General features: G+C 46.2%; 1 protein-coding gene across 2 annotated transcripts in view; it reads left to right on the top strand.

Annotated features, from left to right (window-relative positions):
- Nucleotides 1-27,131, top strand: part of mgat4b (alpha-1,3-mannosyl-glycoprotein 4-beta-N-acetylglucosaminyltransferase B) — a 77,801-nt gene that overhangs the window by 42,358 nt on the left and 8,312 nt on the right. For both annotated transcript variants that reach the window (XR_013077530.1, XM_076738388.1), the window contains exons 7-13: nt 12,721-12,796; nt 14,302-14,416; nt 20,181-20,311; nt 20,437-20,544; nt 23,345-23,538; nt 23,846-23,924; nt 25,718-25,805. Coding sequence is in view for 1 of the 2 variants with exons in the window: in XM_076738388.1 (XP_076594503.1) it covers nt 12,721-12,796; nt 14,302-14,416; nt 20,181-20,311; nt 20,437-20,544; nt 23,345-23,538; nt 23,846-23,924; nt 25,718-25,805 (791 nt within the window). In the remaining variant the exon portion in view is untranslated. The remainder of the gene's footprint in view (nt 1-12,720; nt 12,797-14,301; nt 14,417-20,180; nt 20,312-20,436; nt 20,545-23,344; nt 23,539-23,845; nt 23,925-25,717; nt 25,806-27,131) is intronic.

Below are 27,131 nucleotides of genomic sequence, written 5' to 3'. Positions count from 1 at the left end.
GTCTCTTTAGATCATTGTGTCTCTGTGTCTGTTGTCCTCTTGTCTCTGGTCTCTTTAGATCATTGTGTCTCTGTGTCTGTTGTCCTCTTCAGTGTTTCCCACCAATTAAGGAGACTGTGGCGGCCCTCCACAGTCTCGTTTGGGCCCGCCACAGTCTCGTCCCCCCCCCCCCCCCCCGCTTTCCACCCTCCTCCCCACCTAAAAAATAATAATAATAACCAGATCCGTCAGTCAGCCGATTACACAGCTGTAGCCTACTCTGCTCTATAGCCCGCGAGCGAGAGCGCGCGCGTGAACACACACGCACGCGCCAACAGGTCGCGTTCATAGACGGTCCTACTGTCTGCTGCATTTGGCGCGATCCGGCGACACCGCATCCATACAGTCTATGATCCATACATGACAGCAGGCCGGGACGGCATTTCAAGATTGTGTGAGGTAAGTGTAACTTCTCTTTTGGGCAGGTATCAAGTTCGATAACGGAGCAGTGTCGGCCATGTTGCTGATCTCATTGCACCAGTCAACTTCTAACGTACCAAACAGAGTCTAACTTTCCGCTATCCCTGGTGCTGATTTCCCGGTAGCTAGCTACTTGTCCGCTATTTCTCCCTCTCCCGCTCGCGCTATTTCTCTCTCTCATCCCTCTGACGTTTGTGCTCTCTCTCTACCCGTTTATAAAAATTAACATGAAATTAATTGTTTAATATCTCTCGTCGGCGAGAAAGAAAAAGAAAAGAAAAAGAAAAGAGGGATCCGACAGCACTGAGTCAGTGACTCTGCCACAGCCTTATCGGTGAAGAGGGGTGAGGTTATGGCTTAAAAGCTGTGGGGGGGCAGAGGGTGCGGCTGCCCCGGGCCCACGGTTATGAGGGGGCCCATTGCAAGGCTGATGCCGAAAAAACAAAAAGGGAAAGTCGGTCTCTTACTGCTGTATTTGTAAAGATATAAGTGTAAAAAAAAAAAAAAAAAAACTGGGAGAAAACAGTCTGAATCAGAGCGTTTCTGAAGATTAAGAGGACATGCCACCTCTCTTGCACTGTCTGGCGATCTCTCTCTCTCTCTCTCTCTCTCTCTCTCTCACTCTCTCTCTCTCTCTCTCTCTCTCTCTCTCTCGCTCTCTCTCTCTCTCTCTCTCTCTCGCTCTCTCTCTCTCTCTCTCTCTCTCTCTCTCGCTGTGCGTGTGTGTGCATCTGACAGAAAGTGACATCTGATTGAAGTGCGTCTGACCCAGGTTTGAGCAAATTATTGGTAAAATCCACGGCGCTGACCAGGGTGCAGAGTGTGTCAGTAGTGTCACAATAGTGTGACACTCAGTGTCAAGCTGCCTGAGTCTTAGCTGACTATTGGTGCAGCATACATGTGCCAAGGTTATGGACAGCAAGTGTTCTTTGTTCATCGTTTTGTTTGACAGTGAAGATTGTTCACATGATTGATGTTAAGTTTTGTATGCTCTAAATGAATGAACGAGTGAGTGAATGAACAAATGAACAATTGATTGAATGAGTGAGTGAATGAATTAATGACTTTGTGTCATGGTTTTTTTTTCAAGATTAAATTTGAAATATTCCTGATATGCCTTTGTATGTTCTTAAGGATGATACCAACCTGTTATGTTCATATACAGCAATTTATATTACATTCAGTGGTCTCAAAATGCCCTAAAGAGATACATCAGGCTTGAAAACGTACACACACACCCAACCCCGAGGGTCAGAGACCCTCCCACCACAGTCTCCTAAAATCCTGTGGGAAACACTGCTCTTGTCTCTTTAGATCATTGTGTCTCTGTGTCTGTTGTCCTCTTGTCTCTTTAGATCATTGTGTCTCTGTGTCTGTTGTCCTCTTGTCTCTGGTCTCTTTAAATCATTGTGTCTCTGTGTCTGTTGTCCTCTTGTCTCTTTAGATCATTGTGTCTCTGTGTCTGTTGTCCTCTTGTCTCTGGTCTCTTTAGATCATTGTGTCTCTGTGTCTGTTGTCCTCTTGTCTCTGGTCTCTTTAGATCATTGTGTCTCTGTGTCTGTTGTCCTCTTGTCTCTTTAGATCATTGTGTCTCTGTGTCTGTTGTCCTCTTGTCTCTGGTCTCTGTAGATCATTGTGTCTCTGTGTCTGTTGTCCTCTTGTCTCTGGTCTGTAGATCATTGTGTCTCTGTGTCTGTTGTCCTTTTGTCTCTTTAGATCATTGTGTCTCTGTGTCTGTTGTCCTCTTGTCTCTTTAGATCATTGTGTCTCTGTGTCTGTTGTCCTCTTGTCTCTGGTCTGTAGATCATTGTGTCTCTGTGTCTGTTGTCCTCTGGTCTCTGGTCTCTTTAGATCATCGTGTCTCTGTGTCTGTTGTCCTCTTGTCTCTGGTCTCTTTAGATCATTGTGTCTCTGTGTCTGTTGTCCTCTTGTCTCTGGTCTCTTTAGATCATTGTGTCTCTGTGTCTGTTGTCCTCTTGTCTCTGGTCTCTTTAGATCATTGTGTCTCTGTGTCTGTTGTCCTCTTGTCTCTGGTCTCTTTAGATCATTGTGTCTCTGTGTCTGTTGTCCTCGTGTCTCTGGTCTTTAGATCATTGTGTCTCTGTGTCTGTTGTCCTCTTGTCTCTGGTCTCTTTAGATCATTGTGTCTCTGTGTCTGTTGTCCTCTTGTCTCTTTAGATCATTGTGTCTCTGTGTCTGTTGTCCTCTTGTCTCTGGTCTCTTTAAATCATTGTGTCTCTGTGTCTGTTGTCCTCTTGTCTCTTTAGATCATTGTGTCTCTGTGTCTGTTGTCCTCTTGTCTCTGGTCTCTTTAGATCATTGTGTCTCTGTGTCTGTTGTCCTCTTGTCTCTGGTCTCTTTAGATCATTGTGTCTCTGTGTCTGTTGTCCTCTTGTCTCTTTAGATCATTGTGTCTCTGTGTCTGTTGTCCTCTTGTCTCTGGTCTCTGTAGATCATTGTGTCTCTGTGTCTGTTGTCCTCTTGTCTCTGGTCTGTAGATCATTGTGTCTCTGTGTCTGTTGTCCTTTTGTCTCTTTAGATCATTGTGTCTCTGTGTCTGTTGTCCTCTTGTCTCTTTAGATCATTGTGTCTCTGTGTCTGTTGTCCTCTTGTCTCTGGTCTGTAGATCATTGTGTCTCTGTGTCTGTTGTCCTCTGGTCTCTGGTCTCTTTAGATCATCGTGTCTCTGTGTCTGTTGTCCTCTTGTCTCTGGTCTCTTTAGATCATTGTGTCTCTGTGTCTGTTGTCCTCTTGTCTCTGGTCTCTTTAGATCATTGTGTCTCTGTGTCTGTTGTCCTCTTGTCTCTGGTCTCTTTAGATCATTGTGTCTCTGTGTCTGTTGTCCTCTTGTCTCTGGTCTCTTTAGATCATTGTGTCTCTGTGTCTGTTGTCCTCGTGTCTCTGGTCTTTAGATCATTGTGTCTCTGTGTCTGTTGTCCTCTTGTCTCTGGTCTCTTTAGATCATTGTGTCTCTGTGTCTGTTGTCCTCTTGTCTCTTTAGATCATTGTGTCTCTGTGTCTGTTGTCCTCTTGTCTCTGGTCTCTTTAGATCATTGTGTCTCTGTGTCTGTTGTCCTCTTGTCTCTGGTCTCTTTAGATCATTGTGTCTCTGTGTCTGTTGTCCTCTTGTCTCTTTAGATCATTGTGTCTCTGTGTCTGTTGTCCTCTTGTCTCTGGTCTCTTTAAATCATTGTGTCTCTGTGTCTGTTGTCCTCTTGTCTCTTTAGATCATTGTGTCTCTGTGTCTGTTGTCCTCTTGTCTCTGGTCTCTTTAAATCATTGTGTCTCTATGTCTGTTGTCCTCTTGTCTCTTTAGATCATTGTGTCTCTGTGTCTGTTGTCCTCTTGTCTCTGGTCTTTAGATCATTGTGTCTCTGTGTCTGTTGTCCTCTTGTCTCTGGTCTCTTTAGATCATTGTGTCTCTGTGTCTGTTGTCCTCTTGTCTCTTTAGATCATTGTGTCTCTGTGTCTGTTGTCCTCTTGTCTCTGGTCTCTTTAAATCATTGTGTCTCTGTGTCTGTTGTCCTCTTGTCTCTTTAGATCATTGTGTCTCTGTGTCTGTTGTCCTCTTGTCTCTGGTCTCTTTAAATCATTGTGTCTCTATGTCTGTTGTCCTCTTGTCTCTTTAGATCATTGTGTCTCTGTGTCTGTTGTCCTCTTGTCTCTTTAGATCATTGTGTCTCTGTGTCTGTTGTCCTCTTGTCTCTTTAGATCATTGTGTCTCTGTGTCTGTTGTCCTCTTGTCTCTGGTCTCTTTAAATCATTGTGTCTCTGTGTCTGTTGTCCTCTTGTCTCTTTAGATCATTGTGTCTCTGTGTCTGTTGTCCTCTTGTCTCTGGTCTCTTTAGATCATTGTGTCTCTGTGTCTGTTGTCCTCTTGTCTCTGGTCTCTTTAGATCATTGTGTCTCTGTGTCTGTTGTCCTCTTGTCTCTTTAGATCATTGTGTCTCTGTGTCTGTTGTCCTCTTGTCTCTGGTCTCTGTAGATCATTGTGTCTCTGTGTCTGTTGTCCTCTTGTCTCTGGTCTGTAGATCATTGTGTCTCTGTGTCTGTTGTCCTTTTGTCTCTTTAGATCATTGTGTCTCTGTGTCTGTTGTCCTCTTGTCTCTTTAGATCATTGTGTCTCTGTGTCTGTTGTCCTCTTGTCTCTGGTCTGTAGATCATTGTGTCTCTGTGTCTGTTGTCCTCTGGTCTCTGGTCTCTTTAGATCATCGTGTCTCTGTGTCTGTTGTCCTCTTGTCTCTGGTCTCTTTAGATCATTGTGTCTCTGTGTCTGTTGTCCTCTTGTCTCTGGTCTCTTTAGATCATTGTGTCTCTGTGTCTGTTGTCCTCTTGTCTCTGGTCTCTTTAGATCATTGTGTCTCTGTGTCTGTTGTCCTCTTGTCTCTGGTCTCTTTAGATCATTGTGTCTCTGTGTCTGTTGTCCTCGTGTCTCTGGTCTTTAGATCATTGTGTCTCTGTGTCTGTTGTCCTCTTGTCTCTGGTCTCTTTAGATCATTGTGTCTCTGTGTCTGTTGTCCTCTTGTCTCTTTAGATCATTGTGTCTCTGTGTCTGTTGTCCTCTTGTCTCTGGTCTCTTTAGATCATTGTGTCTCTGTGTCTGTTGTCCTCTTGTCTCTGGTCTCTTTAGATCATTGTGTCTCTGTGTCTGTTGTCCTCTTGTCTCTTTAGATCATTGTGTCTCTGTGTCTGTTGTCCTCTTGTCTCTGGTCTCTTTAAATCATTGTGTCTCTGTGTCTGTTGTCCTCTTGTCTCTTTAGATCATTGTGTCTCTGTGTCTGTTGTCCTCTTGTCTCTGGTCTCTTTAAATCATTGTGTCTCTATGTCTGTTGTCCTCTTGTCTCTTTAGATCATTGTGTCTCTGTGTCTGTTGTCCTCTTGTCTCTGGTCTTTAGATCATTGTGTCTCTGTGTCTGTTGTCCTCTTGTCTCTGGTCTCTTTAGATCATTGTGTCTCTGTGTCTGTTGTCCTCTTGTCTCTTTAGATCATTGTGTCTCTGTGTCTGTTGTCCTCTTGTCTCTGGTCTCTTTAAATCATTGTGTCTCTGTGTCTGTTGTCCTCTTGTCTCTTTAGATCATTGTGTCTCTGTGTCTGTTGTCCTCTTGTCTCTGGTCTCTTTAAATCATTGTGTCTCTATGTCTGTTGTCCTCTTGTCTCTTTAGATCATTGTGTCTCTGTGTCTGTTGTCCTCTTGTCTCTTTAGATCATTGTGTCTCTGTGTCTGTTGTCCTCTTGTCTCTTTAGATCATTGTGTCTCTGTGTCTGTTGTCCTCTTGTCTCTGGTCTCTTTAAATCATTGTGTCTCTGTGTCTGTTGTCCTCTTGTCTCTTTAGATCATTGTGTCTCTGTGTCTGTTGTCCTCTTGTCTCTGGTCTCTTTAGATCATTGTGTCTCTGTGTCTGTTGTCCTCTTGTCTCTGGTCTCTTTAGATCATTGTGTCTCTGTGTCTGTTGTCCTCTTGTCTCTTTAGATCATTGTGTCTCTGTGTCTGTTGTCCTCTTGTCTCTGGTCTCTGTAGATCATTGTGTCTCTGTGTCTGTTGTCCTCTTGTCTCTGGTCTGTAGATCATTGTGTCTCTGTGTCTGTTGTCCTTTTGTCTCTTTAGATCATTGTGTCTCTGTGTCTGTTGTCCTCTTGTCTCTTTAGATCATTGTGTCTCTGTGTCTGTTGTCCTCTTGTCTCTGGTCTGTAGATCATTGTGTCTCTGTGTCTGTTGTCCTCTGGTCTCTGGTCTCTTTAGATCATCGTGTCTCTGTGTCTGTTGTCCTCTTGTCTCTGGTCTCTTTAGATCATTGTGTCTCTGTGTCTGTTGTCCTCTTGTCTCTGGTCTCTTTAGATCATTGTGTCTCTGTGTCTGTTGTCCTCTTGTCTCTGGTCTCTTTAGATCATTGTGTCTCTGTGTCTGTTGTCCTCTTGTCTCTGGTCTCTTTAGATCATTGTGTCTCTGTGTCTGTTGTCCTCGTGTCTCTGGTCTTTAGATCATTGTGTCTCTGTGTCTGTTGTCCTCTTGTCTCTGGTCTCTTTAGATCATTGTGTCTCTGTGTCTGTTGTCCTCTTGTCTCTTTAGATCATTGTGTCTCTGTGTCTGTTGTCCTCTTGTCTCTGGTCTCTTTAGATCATTGTGTCTCTGTGTCTGTTGTCCTCTTGTCTCTGGTCTCTTTAGATCATTGTGTCTCTGTGTCTGTTGTCCTCTTGTCTCTTTAGATCATTGTGTCTCTGTGTCTGTTGTCCTCTTGTCTCTGGTCTCTTTAAATCATTGTGTCTCTGTGTCTGTTGTCCTCTTGTCTCTTTAGATCATTGTGTCTCTGTGTCTGTTGTCCTCTTGTCTCTGGTCTCTTTAAATCATTGTGTCTCTATGTCTGTTGTCCTCTTGTCTCTTTAGATCATTGTGTCTCTGTGTCTGTTGTCCTCTTGTCTCTGGTCTTTAGATCATTGTGTCTCTGTGTCTGTTGTCCTCTTGTCTCTGGTCTCTTTAGATCATTGTGTCTCTGTGTCTGTTGTCCTCTTGTCTCTTTAGATCATTGTGTCTCTGTGTCTGTTGTCCTCTTGTCTCTGGTCTCTTTAAATCATTGTGTCTCTGTGTCTGTTGTCCTCTTGTCTCTTTAGATCATTGTGTCTCTGTGTCTGTTGTCCTCTTGTCTCTGGTCTCTTTAAATCATTGTGTCTCTATGTCTGTTGTCCTCTTGTCTCTTTAGATCATTGTGTCTCTGTGTCTGTTGTCCTCTTGTCTCTGGTCTCTGTAGATCATTGTGTCTCTGTGTCTGTTGTCCTCCTGTCTCTTTAGATCATTGTGTCTCTGTGTCTGTTGTCCTCTTGTCTCTGGTCTCTTTAGATCATTGTGTCTCTGTGTCTGTTGTCCTCTTGTCTCTGGTCTCTTTAGATCATTGTGTCTCCTCATTCATGTCTCAGCAGGATGTTCCTGTTGGAGTTGTTTGAGGTGGAGCTCATTTTAACTCAAACTAATGATTCTTTTCATTCTGGATCAATCAGCTGATCATTTCCTCCATCGATCGTTTGCTTTGGAAACATTGTGAAAATAGTGAGAAATGTGGTGACAAAGAGCCCAAAGTGACACCTGATTGTGAGTTCAGTGAAGCTGGTTGAGGCTAAGGCTGCTGATGTCAGCAGGTCAGAGTCTGAAAACCTCGTCTGAAACAGGCGTTTTGTCCTGACCTTTGACCTCCATGGTGGATCATGTGACTGCAGAAGTGGTCCTCTGTCCAGGACGTATGCAGAGGGAGGGCTGGCTGGAGATCTGCGGTCCTCGGTCAGTTCTTTGTGGCTTCCTTCTGCAACCTTCTTCTTCTGCAGGTTAAAAGGCGTCCACACATCTCTCAGTTGAGGTTTCAGTGATGGACGAGGTCCTTCACATCACGCCGCTGTCGCAGGCCGCAGGGCCCCGGACGCTGTATAAACTAATAAAACTAGTAGTTTCACTCAGAGGGAGTTCATAAGTTTCACTTTTCTGAGTCTGACTTTAACTTTAAATCGCTGCAGTTTATCATAATTAAAGCTCTCTCTCTCTCTCTCTCTCTCTCTCTCTCTCTCTCTCTCTCTCTCTCTCACACACACACACACACACGCACACACACTCACACAGTCCCTTACCTGTATGCATGTGTGTGATTTATCAGCTCCAGTAATCAGAGAGAGTTTAGTGACAGTGTGTTTCTCACACTGTGTGTGTGTGTGTGTGTGTGTGTGTGTGTGTGTGTGTGTGTGTGTGTGTATATGTAAGTGTGTGTGTGTGTGTGCGCGTGCGCAGGCACTAAACAGTTCCCCAGGCTTCTGTCAGCCTGTCATGGCTAATTCATGAGGCTCTGAACCACACTGAGCGAGTTCACCACACACACACACACACACACACACACACACACACACACACACACACAGTCTTCCTTCAAGAGTCAGTGTCCAGATCAAGGTGACATCATTGTAGTTAATAAACTGTTGCTCCGCCCCTTTGGTCTTGTTTCCGTGGTAACAGTGCAGGGAGGGGGGAGGAGGTGAATGGAGGAGGACAGAAGGGAAATTTAGAGAGAGGGATGGCTTGAAGGAAGGTAAGAGGAGCAGTAAAGTAAAGAAGGGATGGATGAAGAATGGAAGAAGAGAGTGGAGGAGATGAATAAAGGAGGATGAGTGGGAAGGAAGGAGGTGCATGGATGAAGGAAGGAGAAAGGAGGAGTGAAGGTCTGGATTTAAAACACACATTTAAATGAGTTCCAGTGAAACTCTGCTGTTACACACTGCTGTTACACTCTGCTGATACACTCTGCTGATACACTCTGCTGTTACACTCTGCTGATACACTCTGCTGATACACACTGCTGTTACACTCTGCTGATACACACTGCTGATACACTCTGCTGTTACACACTGCTGTTACACACTGCTGATACACACTGCTGTTACACTCTGCTGATACACACTGCTGATACACTCTGCTGATACACTCTGCTGTTACACTCTGCTGTTACACTCTGCTGATACACACTGCTGTTACACACTGCTGATACACTCTGCTGATACACTCTGCTGTTACACTCTGCTGTTACACACTGCTGTTACACACTGCTGATACACACTGCTGTTACACTCTGCTGTTACACTCTGCTGATACACTCTGCTGTTACACTCTGCTGATACACACTGCTGTTACACACTGCTGTTACACACTGCTGATATACACTGCTGTTACACACTGCTGATATACACTGCTGTTACACACTGCTGTTACACACTGCTGATATACACTGCTGATATACACTGCTGTTACACACTGCTGATACACACTGCTGATATACACTGCTGTTACACACTGCTGATACACACTGCTGTTACACACTGCTGTTACACACTGCTGATATACACTGCTGTTACACTCTGCTGTTACACACTGCTGTTACACACTGCTGTTACACTCTGCTGTTACACACTGCTGATATACACTGCTGTTACACACTGCTGTTACACTCTGCTGATACACACTGCTGATACACACTGCTGTTACACTCTGCTGTTACACACCGCTGATACACACCGCTGATACACTATGCTGTTACACACTGCTGATACACACTGCTGTTGCACACCGCTGATACACACTGCTGATACACTCTGCTGATACACACTGCTGTTACACACCGCTGATACACTCTGCTGATACACTCTGCTGATACACACTGCTGATACACACTGCTGTTGCACACCGCTGATACACTCTGCTGATACACTCTGCTGATACACTCTGCTGTTACACACTGCTGATACACTCTGCTGTTACACTCTGCTGTTACACTCTGCTGTTACACACCGCTGATACACACCGCTGATACACACCGCTGATACACACTGTTCTCACAAAGGTCGGAGGAAGTTGGAAGTTGTGTTTTCAGTTCATCGAGCTCAAACAATCACAGCACCTCAACATTTCACCTGTTGTTCAGTGGAAACTCACCTGGAGGTCAGGTGATACCTGACGTAGCAGCTATGTTAGCTGCGTCATGTTAGCATCGGTGAGGCCTCGCGCTGATGTGGGTTCAGCACTGTTCTGGATCTGGTTTTTGTTTACAGCAGCGGTGGTCTGGAGGAGAGTTCAGGCTGAAGGGTCAGAGGAAGTGAAACCGTAAACGCTGCAGGTGAAAGGTGTGTTTTGTTCGACTCCTCGGGGTTTCAGGGTTCCCAAGATGCTTTCAGAGATGTACACATTGAAAAGGTGGATTCCATCTTTTCTTGAGTCTTCGTCTCTTCCGTGCTCTTCTCAGGACAGTTTGTCAGAAATGAGGAAGCTTTGACACCTCCTCTCTGTCTGCTGAGTTATTTTCATCCTCCCCCTCTTCCTCCTCCTCCTCCTCCTCCTCCTCTGAAGGAGCGGAGCAGCAGTTAAACGTCTCTCTTCCTGCAGAGAGTCTGGAGGGATGAAGCAGGTTTTATAGTCCTCTGTGAACTCTGTGCTTCATAATGTATGAAGGAAGGACTGAACAGGTAGAAAGACTCAGCCGAGGAAGAGGAGGTTGATTTTGTTCTGACTTTGGTAAACAGGAATCTGCTCCATGTTTTCTTCTTCTGCCTCAAACAGAGATCACGAGAACTTTTGCTTGTCCAGAATCTGTTTTTATTTTGATTTCTGTTCCTCCAGACAGACTTTAAGTCCACGTGGAGACGTTTATATCTACATTTATATTCAGGAAGTCAATCAGTATCACGTCTAAGGTACTTATACTTTGGTTATACATGTTTATATTGAGGGCATTCACTATATTTATCACTTGAAGCTGTGTGTAACATCCCTGTCATCACTGAATTCCTTGGCTTGAGGTGTCTTGGATGTAAATAAGCCGCTGAAGAGGCTGGTCGGTGTCTTCAGCCTCCTGTTGTGATGGATCAGTGGATTCATGAGAACCCACTGAGTTTTCTAACCGTGTTTAATATGAGTAGAAACGTAGTGTTTGTGTCGATAGACGGGAAGAAAAATAAACAGTAAATTCTCCTGAGGGTCGTGGGCGGGATGCTGGAGCTGTAAGAGGTTTATCAAAGATATTAATGAGAGTTTTCAGCCCATCCAATCCTATTGCATCATCCTGTATTTGATTATATAATAATCATTTGTGTGATTTTGGGCTGTAAATAGAATCGCTGTCATGATATTTAGATTTTATTATGTTAATTGTGGACTGCAGACGACGTCAGATGACAGAATTACACAAGTTCTTCTTTTCCCTTCGTCAGCCTGACATCTGACACTTTGACTGATCTGCTTCATCAACAGAAACACATAATAAAACCCAGTATTTTGATGAAGATCCTTACATTTACATTCCCAAAGAGCTGTGAGCGAGGTCACTGCTGAACAATGAACATGAGTTATAATAAGAGGCTGACACAGAGGAGTTCAGTGGTGGATCGTTCATCTGCAGATGTTTGACGTTTCTGCAGATGGAGCTTAATATGAATAGACATAAGCTGTCTGGACAGACAGGAGACACTCTAACAACACTCTCAGAGACTTTGGGCTTAAATATGTAGAAGCTGCCTCATCCTGAAACGCTCGAGCGCCATCAGAGATGACAGATGTCAGCGGCGATTCGTCCTGTTTGACGCTGTTTGTATGCGAATGGAGCGACTCGCCGTCTGAGGAGAAACCATTAGAAGTTTCCTCTGTGGACTCTGACGGTCTCTCACAGGCAGGTGGAGGACAGAGACACCGGCCGTCAGTCATGTCCTCGCATATTAAACTGTCTCAGTGTCTGTCTTTTACTGTGAAAACACTCCACAGACAATCAGTGTACCTGGTGTGTAGTGTGTGTACTTGTTGGAAGGAGTACTCTTTATTTTAATTAAATCAAAGTACTTAGTAAAAAATACTCTCTCGAAGTAAAAGTGCAGAGTTCAAGATTAGATTTGAGGAAAGGTAGAGTAGTAGTAGTAAGTACTTGTTGGGCAGACTGTTCGAATATCAGATGTATAGTTTTTTGTTGCTCATGCTTTAACACACAGGCAGCATGTCGATGTTGACTTGAGTGATGATGACGGTGATGATGATGATGGAGCGAGCTGAAGAGTCGTGCTGAGCTCCGTCCTGCTGGCGGTTGGAGCTGATTTGGGTGGAGAATCAGCTGACTGTCAGCGTCACGGCGGCCTCTGTGAGAGCCTCAGTGTCTCCTATAAAAAGCTCGTCTCTCCTCAGCGGTTATAAAACGTCCATTGACTCCCGTCAGAAGACGCTTTAAACTGAGGATAAACTGCTGATGATGAGGCGAGGCTGGGGGGTGTTTATGGAACAATAAAGCCACAGAGATGACGGGGGGGCTGAGGAGTCAGAGGTTCATCACATGCTGCATGAGCGTCTTTGTGTGTTTTAGGTCAAACTTCATGATTCAGAAGCAGGAATCAGGCAAAGTCATGTGATGTGTCATCCATGTTTGTTTTGACAAACAGATGCTGCTGTACTGGTTACACTGGGAGGATCCGCATACACACCCTCCATCTGTGTGTGTGTGTGTGTGTGTGTGTGTGTGTGTGTGTGTGTGTGTGTGTGTGTGTGTGTGTGTGTGTGAGATCTCACGGCTCATTGAGTCTTTTTTCCCTGGCGGCATTTTTCTGATTATTCACTAAGCAGCCTGTTATTATAGGTTACTTTGTGTGTGTGTGTGTGTGTGTGTGTGTGTGTGTGTGTGTGTGTGTGTATTCTTGTTGATAATCTTTCTCTCCTCCTCCCACCTTGTTCCTTCTTCTTTTCTTCCTCTTCTCCTCCCTCCTCAGGTGGAGGACGAAGCAGAACCTGGACTACTGTTTCCTGATGATGTATGCCCAGTCTAAAGGAACTTACTACGTCCAGGTAGGTCAGAAAACTCTGCTCAGGTGTTTCACGGTGAAAGCCTCCATTGGCTGAAGGGACGACCGCATCAGCACACACCTGCGTCCAGGTACGGGTCACATGTTTATGCAGGTGTGGATGGAAACGCTCAGGTTTTTACGCTGCCGTCCTCCACAAACGTTGGATTGGCGGCGTGTTCGGTTCGACCGGACGACATGTCGATGATGTCACGTTCCAGCAGCATCAGCTGATGTTCCTGTTCTGCCTCCAGTAAAACCCTCTGATGTAATTCTGCTGGTGTGTGAAGCTGATGAAACTGTTGCATTGTGGGTAGACTGACAGGGCGGTTAATGGAGGCGTCTCTGTGGCTTCACGGCGTCTTTGTTCCCTTTAAAGATGAAAAGAAGACGTTTCCCTGACATCTGAGAGGAGAAACACGCTGAAACCAGACGCCGCTCTGCTCTCGTGTGATGAAAGAGAGCGAGAGCGTGAGGCACACCGAGGATTCAGCAGCGACGTCGTCCGCCTGTAGCCGCCGTGTCCGAGAAACTCAACAGGGCGGAGACGTTTCCTGTGAAACAGTCAGTGAGGACGGAGACGTGACACTGATCATTATGGGAGACGTCACAGTAATACAGACGTTTGTAAAGAGAGATCAGCACAATGACGTGGAAACGGCTTCCTAAACATTCAAACCCCAGCTGATCCTGAATCAGCCAGTTTTAACCCCGTGAAGGAGACTCTTTGGGTCCAGGAACCAGACCTGGACCCTGGTCGAGGTGTTAGTTCAGTTCCTAAAAAGGTTTTTTGGAAAGTTTGTGCAGCAGAAGGGAAGTGAAAAAAGGCAAGAGAGGAAACAGGAAGCAAAGGGAGGCAAAGGTGAAAGCTGATCTGGGGTCAGCTGTTAAAGCTGCAGCCTTTCAGTGTGAGCAGCTTCTCATGGACCTGAGCACCGTTTCCTCGCCTCTCTGACAGGAAGCTGTTTCCAGGAAGCCATCGTTTTCACAGTCGGACTCCAAACGATTTCTGGACGAATGTTTTGGTGCTTTTCTCTCGCAGTGTGATCTCGGCCTCTTCATGTGAGGCTGTTGTGCTGTCGAGGTTTGTCCTTGAACGCAGCTCTCCCTGCCGGAGCTGAACGGGGTTATTTTTCTGGCTATTTTCCAGTGATGGAGCAATCTGGCCTCCATCATCTCTGCCGGCGGTGGGCGGCGGTGGCGGCTGCTCCCACATGAAGCCTGAATGGCTGCTCTGACACCTAAACTGGGTCTGAACTTTGCAGAGTCTGTCCTTGGTGGTGCGTAGTGACAGGGTGGAGGGAGGTGGAGGAGGTAATTGCTCCATGTCGACCCCCCTCTTAAAATGATCCTGATAATAATCTAATAATATTCTGAGATAATCCCATCTGATATCAGAGAAATGGACAAACTGTGTTTTCAGATTTGGATATGAAGCTTTGTACTTTGTACTTTTACTGAAGTAAAGTATCTGAGTACTTCCTCCTCTGCTCTCTCTCTCTCTCACAGCTAGAGGACGACATAGTCGCTCGTCCGAACTACTTCACTACCATGAAGAACTTTGCGCTGCAGCAGCCTCTGGAGGAGTGGATGATCCTGGAGTTCTCTCAGCTCGGCTTCATCGGTGAGTTCTGCTGTTTCCCCCATCATGAGAACATCCACAGGATGAAGAGCAGTGAAGGGAGGAGCTGCTCAACCAGCTTCTTCTCGCTCTGATCGGGTCACAGCTCGTATTAAAGCGTCCCTGGAACGTCTAGACAGACACTTTGAGTCCTGGACGTCCGCTGTCCACCATCAGGTCTGCTCCATACATCCTAACTGGATGACAGAAGCAGACCTGAAGGTGTCACAGGGTCCAACTGCCCCCAAAACGAATGAAGCTGATGAGCTCAGACATGAAATATGTTGACTTTGACTCTTTTTACATTCTCTTTAATCATGTTTCACACGGTGTCGCAGCTTTCCTGCGCTCAGGGTCGCTGTCGTTAGAGGCTGCAGACTGTGAGACATAGACCGAGAGACGTAGACCGAGAGACGTAGACTGTGAGACGTAGACTGTGAAACATAGACCGTGAGACATAGACTGTGAAACATAGACCGTGAGACATAGACTGTGAAACATAGACCGAGAGACATAGACTGTGAGACATTGACCGAGAGACGTAGGCTGTGAGACATAGACCGAGAGATGTAGGCTGTGAGACATAGACCGTGAGACGTAGACTGTGAGACATAGACCGTGAAACATAGACTGTGAGACATAGACCGTGAAACATAGACTGTGAGATGTAGGCTGTGAGACATAGACTGTGAAACATAGACTGTGAGATGTAGGCTGTGAGACATAGACTGTGAGACATAGACTGTGAAACATAGACCGAGAGACATAGACTGTGAGACATAGACCGAGAGACGTAGGCTGTGAGACATAGACCGTGAGACATAGACTGTGAGACATAGACTGTGAGACATAGACCGAGAGATGTAGACCGAGAGACGTAGACTGTGAGACGTAGACTGTGAAACATAGACTGTGAGATGTAGGCTGTGAGACGTAGACTGTGAAACATAGACCGTGAGACATAGACTGTGAGACATAGACCGAGAGACGTAGGCTGTGAGACATAGACCGTGAGACATAGACCGAGAGACATAGACTGTGAGACATAGACTGTGAGACATAGACCGTGAGACATAGACCGTGAAACATAGACTGTGAGACATAGACCTTGAGACATAGACTGTGAGACATGGACCTTGAGTCATAGACTGTGAAACATAGACTGTGAGTCATAGACTGTGAAACATAGACTGTGAGACATAGACCGTGAGACATAGACTGTGAGACATAGACTGTGAGACATAGACAGAGAGACATAGACTGTGAAACGTAGACCGTGAGACGTAGACCGTGAGACGTAGGCTGTGAGACATAGACTGTGAGACATAGACTGTGAAACATAGACCATGAGACATAGACTGTGAGACATAGACAGAGAGACATAGACTGTGAGACATAGACCGTGAGACATAGACCGTGAGACATAGACTGTGAAACATAGACCGTGAGACATAGACTGTGAAACATAGACTGTGAGACGTAGGCCGTGAGACATAGACTGTGAAACATAGACCGTGAGACATAGACTGTGAGACATAGACCGTGAGACGTAGGCCGTGAGACGTAGACCGTCAGATGTAGGCCGTGAGACATAGACTGTGAAACATAGACCGTGAGACATAGACTGTGAAACATAGACCGTGAGACGTAGGCCGTGAGACGTAGACCATCAGACGTAGACCGTGAGACGTAGGCCATGAGACATAGACCGTGAGACGTAGACCGTCAGACATAGACCATCAGACGTAGACATTCAGACATAGACCGTGAGACGTAGACCGTCAGACATAGACATTCAAACGTAGACCGTGAGACGTAGACATTCAGACGTAGGCCGTGAGACGTAGGCCATGAGACGTAGACCGTCAGACGTGGTCCAAAGGTCTGGAAGGTGAGTAAGTGGACGGTTGAGATTGGTTCTCATGGCGGCGTCTCAGGACCGACCCGTGTCTCTGAGAGGGAAGACGTCCGCTGCCGTCTCACGTGTTTGAGACATGCGGATAATGAACGTGCTGAAAAGAAACGAGTGACCTCACAGACGGACAGGAAGTCCATCTGCAGCTCCTCTGACGCTCCGTTCAGCTCCTGGACGATTTTTGCTGGTTTGGTTTGAAACTGAATCTTTTGGGTTTTGGAGGGTCCGTCAGACAGACGTTTGAGGACGTCACCATGGCAACGGTAGACTGAGGTGGAGACAGCTGCAACCTCAAAATGGTTATGAGACATAAAAATTAAAAATGCATGACAACAATTAGACCAAAAAGACTCGAATGTTTGCAGTTTGTGACAAAAAGACGGAAAATGAAAGTTACTCAGACTGAATGACATCAAAGTCAAAAGACTGAAGCCAAGTCCAAATCAGAAAATAAACATTAAAACACACACCACACACACACACACTCACTGCCTGTCACACACACGCAGATTACCCGGCATCGTCTTCTTCCCATGAGGCTTTGCTGCTCCACTTCCCTCTAATAGGCCCCTGAGTGCTCAGCCGTCAGCAGAAGAATCGAGCGCCTCGAAACAACAAAGCGGAGCTTCTTTATCACGTCGAAGCCTCCAGGTGAAGCAGTCAGGAGGAGCAGACTCAGCGTGAGACGTTCACAGCCTCAACAGGTCTCTGCTGAACAGGTGTGACGACGTTTCCTGACTCAGCGGCATCAGGACAGACCTTCATCAAATATGTGATGAAACGAGCTGACGATCCGATTTCTCCTCCCAGAGGATGAAATCTGAAGGTTTTTATGACACATGTAACCTGAACGTTTAGTAAAAACATGCTTTTCTGTCAAATTCAGGCCAGTTTTTAAATGTTTGACCTGCAAACAAAGACAGTTCTGCTTTCTGGAGCAGCAACAGCGCACAAGAAATATCAATGAAAGAGCTTTTAAATGACCAAATGTCAGTGTGAAATACGTCCAAACGAACTAAAAAAACACCAAAAAAACTAGTTTTAAGGAAGTTTAGTCCGGTTTTAATGGACAGCAGTCTTTTCACCTGCAGTCCTTAAATCTGTGTTTCCTGAAAAGCATCAGCGTTTCCTCACAGGGAAGAAAAATGTCAAATAAAACACGTCCGTCCTTCAGAGTCTGCGTCGAGCTTTAACTCTCTGCCACAATAAACAGTTTCAGTCTTATTAGAAGACATTAGCACTTAATTGTTTGGCAGTAACGAGGTGAAAACATTAGCATTGAAGTGGAGTCTCGCTCTGATCCGCCTGAGCTCGAGGCGTCGCTTCCTCCATCAAAAGAAATTAAACATTTTAAGTGTGAATTATTGATTCGACCGACTGCAGCAGAGAAAACAATCAATTATGTCATTATATGTGTTCTATTCTCACTGCAGCTGGAACCATGTGGGACACACACACACACACACACACACACACACACACACACACACACACACACATTAATGAATGACTGGAAAATTGCTTCACTTGAACAAAATACAACAAAACCAAAAAGAAACACAATGAAAATGAAATCAAGACAAAATCATCATAAAACACATGAAAAGCATCAAAATACTTCATGAAAACTGTCAGAAACACTTTCATAAAGAAAAAAAGAAACGTTTTTCAAGACTTGACGAGTTTACCTCTATTTCTGTTTCAGACTGAAGGTAAGATAAGATAAGATAATCCTTTATTGCTCCTCCTGTTGAAAATAGAGAAAATACAATCAAACGTATAAAGTATAAATAGAAACATAGAGACATTCACAGTGTGAAGGAGTGAGGACGAGACGAATGTCCTCACTGTCCACCTCTGAGAGACTGACGTCCTCACACGGACGGAGACGCTCACACTGTCGGACGGACAGCTCTGAGTCCACCTCATGTTTTCACACTAAATAAACCTGGAGCTCCTCCGACTGTCCTCACGTCCTCGTTGGACGTGAGGACGGTCATTATCCTTCCAGGAGGATCAATACATCCGATCAATACGGAGCTCAACATGGACTCTGTCTCTGTAACGTCGTGTTGACTCGTTTGCTCTCTGAACGAATCAGATTTGAACAACATCCTGATAAATTTTCATCTGTTGTCTTTGTCCCCACAAAGCTTTGGAAACCCAGTTTGATGGAGGGATGATAGAGAGAGGTACAGAAACACTGAGGGGGGGGGGGGGAGAGAGGGAGGAGGGAGGGGGGGAGAGGGAGGAGGGAGGGGAGAGATACAGGCGGAGGAACGGAGCGATGGAGCCCAGCAGGAGTCTCGTCTCTGAGCTGGATGTTGAGTTCACACATGGATGTTCGTCTTTCTCCGTCCCAACTGTCCGAGCATCACCTCCTCCTCCCCCCAGTCCTCCCTCTGCTCCTCGTTTTTGACCTCGTGCATCCCCCCGACCCCGGGCGGCCTGCGAGCGGCGGCTGCTGTAATGAATTCATCAGGGTGAAGCTGACTCACCGAATTAAATGAGACGGAGGAGCGAGCTGCAGCGCTGCAGGGCCGCTCTCTAATTCAGCTGCTCACATGGGCTTTCGCATTTGCTAAGTTTAGCTTCAGCGCGGCCTGGTTCACGTCTGCGGGGGGGGGGGGGCACATCCGGCCCCTCAGAGGCTGGACCAGACCAGACCAGAAGGGGGCACGAGCGGGACCGAGGTCTGCGTCGGCCTCTCAGTTGTCCCTCGTCCTTCGTTCAGTCCACTGAGACGGCCTGTTGGTTTCTGACCTTTAGTCCGGAGGACGTCCCCTCGACTCAGCCCGGCTGTTGGCACAGATCCAGAATCAGCCGGACTGAAAAAGACATGTCAGGAGTTCATCACTTCCTGCTGAGTGATTGTGGATCAGTGCGGTTTCACTCCAAAGTGAACGAGCCTGTTTGCTAAAGCCCTCACCTGAACAGCAGCGGTCCAATCGTAGCTCAGCAAACACAGCTGCGCTCAGCGGGTGTGTCGCGTTTCTCTGTCGTGTTGACGCGATTTATTTACGTGGATTACTGTGCTAGCGTTAGCATGCCTGGCTAACTAGCTCACTACCTTCAGTAGTGTAATAACTGAGTGCCATTAAGAGTTAGCGTGTGACATCATTATATTCTGTACGATCACAGTTCTGTTCTGATCTTTATTGGATTTTTGGACAATCAGTCAAACTCGAGATATTACTAGAGCGTCGTGTATGCGGCGCATCCGTTAGCCCTCATTCTTGCAGCCTTTTGTCTTTTCCTAACATTAAAATAAAATATCCTGTTTGAAAAGACCAACAATAAAACATCTCAGCTCCGTCTTTCTTGTTGTATGTTACCAAACAACTAAATGAATAAAAATAAAGTTATATTAGAATATAAATTATATTTGACAGAGACGCATTTTCAAGCATTTTGTGGCGCTAACATTAGCGCCTGCTAGCTAACTTCCAGCTAATCTTCCAAGAGCATTTCACTGCTTTTGTCTGCTTCTGTCTGAAATCAGACACTTTGTTTCCTGCATTTCAAAGATAAATTTGTCATTTTTGTTGTAAGCTGAATGTGTGAGAACTGTCTGATTGACAGATGACTCTCTCTCTGACTGGCTTCTTCTCCATACAGCAGCAGCTAAGACTCATGGGTATTTCAGTCCTGTAGATTGTGTACATGTATTCTCATTTTCACGTCATAGTCGGAACCATGCGCAGAGTCTGCTAACAGGAAAACGGACTGAATGTGAACGTTGATTCGTTTTGTGTCTCGGTTTCGTCCGAACGCTTTGATCCACCTGATCACAGAGAAGCACCTGGAGGGCAGAACAGGCGCGTTAAGCTGAACGCTCTTCTTCTCTGGCAGGTAAGATGTTTAAGTCTCTGGACCTGTCGCTCATCGTGGAGTTCATGCTGATGTTCTACAAAGACAAACCCATCGACTGGCTGCTGGACCACATCATGTGGGTCAAGGTGTGCAACCCGGAGAAGGACGCGGTGAGTTTCTGAATGAACGGAGCGTCTGACGTACGGTCGGCGCGCTTCGGGACGTGCTGTTGTGTTGCTGTGAGGGATTTAAACAGATTATGTGTTTGTAATTATTCCTGTTTGTATCTCGTCAGAAACACTGCGACAGGCAGAAAGCCAACCTGAGGATCCGCTTTAAACCGTCTCTCTTCCAACATGTTGGCACCCACTCCTCCCTGGCTGGAAAAATACAGAAACTCAAGGTAATGAGTGTGTGTGTGTGTGTGTGTGTGTGTGTGTGTGTGTGTGTGCGCGCATGCAGCTCTGCAGTATACAACACACTAATGACATCTTCTGACAGTGGAGGTCAGCCAGTCGCACATTAAAGTCATATTTATGCTCTTTAGTCGCTCTTCATGTTTAATTCAAAGGCACATTTAGTTTACATGAATACTTTTAAATGATAGTATTTTATTTTTATGGAGTACTGCTACCGTGGAAGTACTTTCACTGACGGACCGGTGATGTGTTGCACCGTTTTCTTTCTTGGTAGGAAAATAGTTGAGCTCAGTCTCAGCCGTCCTCTTTAACGCCTCGATGCTGACGTGCTGAAGACTGTTTAATCCAATGATCTGTACATGACGAGCAGCAAACCTGGAGCAGCTCATCTTCATTTCATTCACAAGTGCAAACACACATTTCTGCTCACAGACTGAGACAAAACGATGATATAAAAGCAAAGAAAAGCAGATCTGTCCGCAGGACTGAAGCACAAAGGCCACACTGGGCTCAGGTGTGTCCCCTGCCGCTGATTAACCTGCAGCAGGTCTGCAGCCCCGCAGACAGAAAGCAAAGCCACGGCAGAGCGAGCAGCGGCGAGAGGCCGTCACACCGTGAAACAGCCTCTGAAAGTGCACTGTTGACTTTGTGGAGTCTCTGTATGACATATGAAGAAGGCCAAACATCACACTTACAGAAACACGAACCTGCAGGGTCGCTGACGAGCTGTTATCCTCACAAAGCGCAGCTCTGTACCAGAGGACTGCTCTGCAGAGCCTTCTGCTCAGTGAGGATGTTGTTTCACTGGAGTGGCAGCAAATACACCAATGACGTTAAGATCATGAAAAAACAAATAAATAATGTTTGTTAAAGTTAGTTCAAGATTAAAAACATTGAGCACAAGTGGGACAAAGACGTCTCCCACATGAAAGTCTGGCACAGTGTCCACACCTGTGTGCGTCCAAGATGCAGTATCTCCTCCACTGGGGCTGAAGGTGGGCTCTGGATGCTCCTCAGAATCGTCCAACACGAAGGTCTTTTCTCAGATTCTGGACTGTTAGAATAAAAAAAAAGCTTGCAGTGCTTCTTCCAGCACTGGGCTGCAGACTGGTTGTACTGGTCAGCTGTCAGCAGGAGTGGGGATTTCAGTGAGTTTGAGACAGAGAGCGGTTCAGTCCAGGTTCAGCCTGTAGAGATGAAGATTGAAAGCCTCTGCAGTTGTTGGCTCAGCGCGGCGTTCAGACCCAAACTGCAGTATCTCACAGCGGTGGCAGCTTCGCTTCCTGCCAGCAGCTCGGAGCCCGGCGCCTCGGCTCGCCTCTGATTACTGTGTTAAGAGCGATGGATATTAGCCCCGCTGACTGCTGCTGCAATCTGGTCCAATCAATTGGATATTGATCGGTCCGTCCCGGACCAGCGCCTCCTTGATGTGGGGATTGAACCACAGAGGCCGGCCTGCGTGGGAGGCTAAATGTAGCTATTACCCTCCAGCCTGAAACGTGCACCTCGCTTTAGTAAGAAAATAAGTCCTGAGTTTTAAGATCAGAGCAAAATTAACAGAATCGAGCTGAACGTGGGATTTATTCATCTGTAGAGAATCTTATGATAAAAGATAGTCGAGTCAAGAGATTTGTTGGAATGTGAGAAACTACTCTGGAAAAGTCTCAAAGAATCACTGGAGTGAAAAGAAAGTGTTGATTAAAAGAAATTAATCATGCGTCTTGTGAAGAAACTGCTTCCAAACCTTTTTGTCTCGTGACCCTTCTGAGAACATCAGTTTGTGCTTTTGTCACGAAGCCTCCTGTCAGCTGTCAGCAGCTCAAACAGCGACGCTCGTCTCTCACTTTGTCCAACTTCAGCTGCTCTGAAGAGGTGAAACTGAAAAACAAACATTTAAAACGTCATAATTCACATTTGTGGGAAACACACTTACTCACTGTCAGGCTTGGAGTTAGATGAGAGGATCAATAACCCTCTCACATCTGAGCGCAAGACACGAGATGTGACAAAATGAAACTGAAGTGAAGTATGAAGCTACAGCCAGCGGACAGTTAGCTTAGCTTAGCACGAAGACTGAAGACGGGGGGAACAGCTGGACACTGGCAAGACACCGAACCCCAGATTGCCTGCGATGGTCAGACCCTGCGTGGTCTGCTTCTGCTTACAGTGACCAGAAATCACTCTAATGACCATAAGAGGGCGTTTGTCAGGAACATGTAACCCTCATTTGAAGTCAGAGTGCACATGTTGTGATATGTAACCGATAACATGTGACATGAACTCTAATGGTAACACATAAACACTCAAAGCTGCATTTTTTCTAGTGAGAACAGTCTTGAAAATGCTTTTACAAATTTAATCAAAATGATCCCACAACCAAAACAAGGCTTTAAACTGGTGACACTCACCAGCATCAGACTGCCTGGATTTCCAGTCTGGAGCTGGAAACTGCTGTTCTTCAGACAAAGAGCTGTCTCTAAAATAACACACAGCAGTGATGTCATGCCACGTTTCCAGTATCTTTGTGAGTTTCTGTGCTGAACTGAAGCTGGATTAGTCATCAAGGACAGCCAGCAATGCTGGCAGTGATACCAGTCTGTGCAAAAGGCTGTTGGCAGTCTAGAATGATGGTTCATGTTATTTTCTGGTCAGTGCACAGTGCTTCACAGCGAGTCAACACAAACACACTGCAGATCATACCTGAGTCCACTTAAATAAGATGTAACAGCATAAATCCACTGACAGATAACGTTTTAACTCAACAAACTCCATATTGTGTTCCAGGATAAGGACTTTGGGAAACAGACCCTCCATAAGGGTCACGCCAACCCGCTGGCTGAGGTGACGACCAGCCTGAAGACCTACCAGCACTTCACCCTAGAGAAAGCCTATCTAGGGGAGGACTTCTTCTGGGCCTTCACCCCTGTGGCGGGCGACTTCATACGGATTCGATTCTTCACACCTGTCCGCATTGAGAGGTTGGTCCCAGAGAGTTATAGGGTATGAGGTCTACGGTTACAAAGGGTCAGGGGGTGTGAAGAGTACCAGATGATACCAAGGCCCTACATGTGCTTTGGGGCACCATAGATTAGTTGAAGTTTTTAGAAGTTACAAGGTCTCAGAGGTGCACGATAGATCTATTGGTTACAAGATCTTCGGGGAAACACAAACTCAGACTTTCAGACCCACCGTGGTGCTCCAGTGGTCCACGCGAGGAAACCAGCAGATTCTTCAGTATATATTAACCTGTCTGTCTGTCTGTCTGTCTGTCTGTCTGTCTGTCAGGTATTTCTTTCGGAGTGGAAACATCGAACATCCAGGAGACAAACTTTTCAACACATCAGTGGAGGTTCTGCCGTTCGACGTGAGTCCTGAAATCCAGTCCAGTTTCTAAGCAGTCATCAGCTGGGTCTTTCTGTAGGTTTGTCTTTCACTTACATCAGTAATGAGGCGTCGTCTCGTTTAAGCTGAGATCTGGGAGGATGTTGGTGTCTCTGTGACGTCTGAGACTGAAGCACTCAGACGACCAGAAACACGAAACGAAGCAGCAGGTCAGACAAACTCCTTCCTGCAGAGGACACAAACAGTGTTTTTCTGCTGTAAACATCTGTCACAATTTACAGACTTAAACTGTGGCCGACGGTCGTGGATGAACAGTTTTCAGTGTCATTTTCAGCCTCATCTCAGGTACGTCCACTTTCAGTCTGACCTCCGTTCAAAGTGGATCAGCTGATCCTGTAATGAGGTAAATTTGTGCTCATGGTTCCTGCCCTGTAGGACTTTTCTTACTCCCCAGATCTCACATATTAACTTAGTGAGTGCACACAACAAAATACATGAGCCAAGTTAGAATAAAGTGAAACGATCCTTCAAAAGAAATCTGTTTCATCTTCATCAGACGTGTCGACGGGTCTTCATCAAGTGACCATATCTGACTGCTTTAACATCAACACCGTGTATTACTGAGAACACACTCGGTCTGTGGTCCCTGGAAGTTGACGTGTGACAGTTTAATGAATGGCTGCGTCTTCCTCCTCTTGTGGTGGACCGTAAGACGAAGGCTGATTAAGACTAAGTGTCACAGCGGGACGTGTATGGTGAGGAAGAGGAGCTCCGACTGAGATCAACCTTAGCGGAGGAGAGGGGGAGGAATATAAAGAGACAAAAACACATCAGCCGACACTTAGAGCAAACTGAGGACACGGACGGATGGCTGAGGAGACGGTTGCCGTGGTAACACTGACCAGGAGAGAGGAGGAGAGGGAGATGATATCAAGGGCTGAAGGGAAAGGAGGATGTGAAGGATCATCAGGAGGAGCAACTAAAAGCAAAGCTGACAAAAACCAAAAGGGACGTCTGTGATAATGAGACATTTCTCCTCAAGGACCAGAACGCACAAGACCTGAGACGTCTGTCCGTCCACCTCTTCACTACAGCTGTTCCAGCTGTGACGCTGTCACTGACTCTACGTCTGAGGAGAGTCATGAATCTCAGTTTCTCTTTAGAAAGTGAGACATGTTGGAGCAGGACTGATTCCCGTCTCTGTTCCTCCATCGAGTGTTTCCCATGTGTTTCACTCGGTGGGAAGCCAGTGGGGGACCTCCACCTTGTCCCTGCAGCTGGTTGGTTGGTGTGGTTCAGGTGAGAAGACGAAGAGAGAGAAGAGACCTCAGAGAACAAATGATGCCAACATTCAGACAAAAGGCCCAAAACAAGCGAAGAGCAGACTTTGCTGGTTTTAATTCTGTCTGTAAGTCACGAAGCAAGTCGACCAAAAACGAGCTGCGACCAGACATTTCTCAAGAAAACAGGCCTGATTTTCTTATACAGAGGGGAGTCCTGGGAAAAATAACCAAGAAAAAGAATGTTTTTATCAAAAATGTTTGAAATTTTTTATCACATTTTTCACATTTCTTCAACCTGAAAGTAAAAAGGCCGTCGGCAGCGTTATGTATGAGTCTTTTATTTTCTCAAACATCAAAATTAAAGTTGTATTTTATTTTCTTAATTTAAACTTTGTCACACAGAAAAAAATAAATTAAATTATTTTATCAGTACTGGCAGCCATAGACTTCCATGCAGGTGCTTTTCTGTTCACCTGACGTCGTGTAACTCGTCACTGTGACAAACAGGAAGTGTGTGTTTGTGTGTTTGCAGAATATCCAGGCAGAGAAAGAGGCCTTGACAGAAGGCAGAGAGAAAACACCAAAGTACCATCGGACAGAAGACGGATTCATCAGAATAGGTGAGTGACGGTGCGTCAGGTTGAAACACATCAGCTGCTGAAGTGCCCTGAAGCAAGGCACCTGAATGAGTCTCAGACCAGGTTCAGTTCTTCACCCACTGATCAAAGTTTGTGTTTGTTCCTCTTTCGACGTCCTGTAAAAGATGCGGTCGGCTCAGATATGGGACTGACGCTCTGTATGTGTTCAATACGAGCAGAGACGATAAGTGAGCGTGCTGAGGGACCGAGCCGGCAGACAAAAAGTGTTTGATTCCCCAAAAATGAAAGAACAACGTACGAAATATTCAACAGAAGTTCTGGACTCATTACAGACTGGACAGAACCAAACTGGACGGCTGCTGTCGAGCCCGAGCCACAGACAGAAAACAGCTGACCACAATCTGTCAATAGGACAAAGCCGGACAGTCAGTCGACCAACACTGACACTTTCTGAAGTCACAGCGGGCTGAGCGGGGTCCTCAGACGTCCCTCTCACCGGCAGAGGTTTCCTGATCCTCCTGGAGGATCCTGGATGAGACACGTAAGCCCTCCAGCAGGTCTGTGCCTGAAAACCCTCCAAAGGAAGGCGTTCAGGACGCGTCCTGATCAGATGCCCGAGCCGCCTCAGCGGGCTTTCTTCAACACGAAGGAGCAGAAGCTCTACAGCGGATGTCTGAGCTCCTCATCCTGTCTGTAATCCTGAACACAGCCACAGAGGAAGCTGATATCAGCCGCTTCGATCTGCCATCTCATTCTTTCAGCCGCTGCCCAAAGCTCAGGAGCAAGTGAGGCCTCGGGGTTGGAATGTGCAACGACTGGCTTTGCCTTCCTGCTCAGCTCCCTCTTCACCACAGCGGTCTGGTATAATACCTGGATTTCTGCTGAAGCTGCAGCAGTCCACCTGTCCATCTCATGCTCCATTCACTGTCACCTGTGATCAAGATCCCTGTCCATGAATCACAAACAGGACAGAGACAAGGACCAGCCCACTGAAAGCATGTCTGACTGCTGGGAGGACAGACTTGGTAATGAAGGAGCGCGTGGCTCGTAGCAGCAGCAGGTTCACCGCCGTCCTGCAGGCCGAAGCTCAGACTGAACCCTCGAGAAACTCTGTGAAGACGTGAAACGAGTGACGCCACAAAACAGTCTAACTGTCCAAAAACGTCCTCAGTCGTAACGTCTAAAACTCCTCACAGAGTCCTCACAAAGAGATGAACAGCGTGCGCACACTCACACACACACACACACACACACTCACACACTCTGAGGGCAGCTCTGTGTGAAAGGTTTTGTGGGACATTTACAAGTTTGGCCGATGACGTAAAGTTCTCTGTTTTGGGAAAATTC

The sequence above is a fragment of the Chaetodon auriga genome, chromosome 9, assembly GCF_051107435.1.
Source record: "Chaetodon auriga isolate fChaAug3 chromosome 9, fChaAug3.hap1, whole genome shotgun sequence".
NCBI lineage: Eukaryota > Metazoa > Chordata > Actinopteri > Chaetodontiformes > Chaetodontidae > Chaetodon > Chaetodon auriga.
This window is presented reverse-complemented; position numbering and strand designations above follow the sequence as displayed.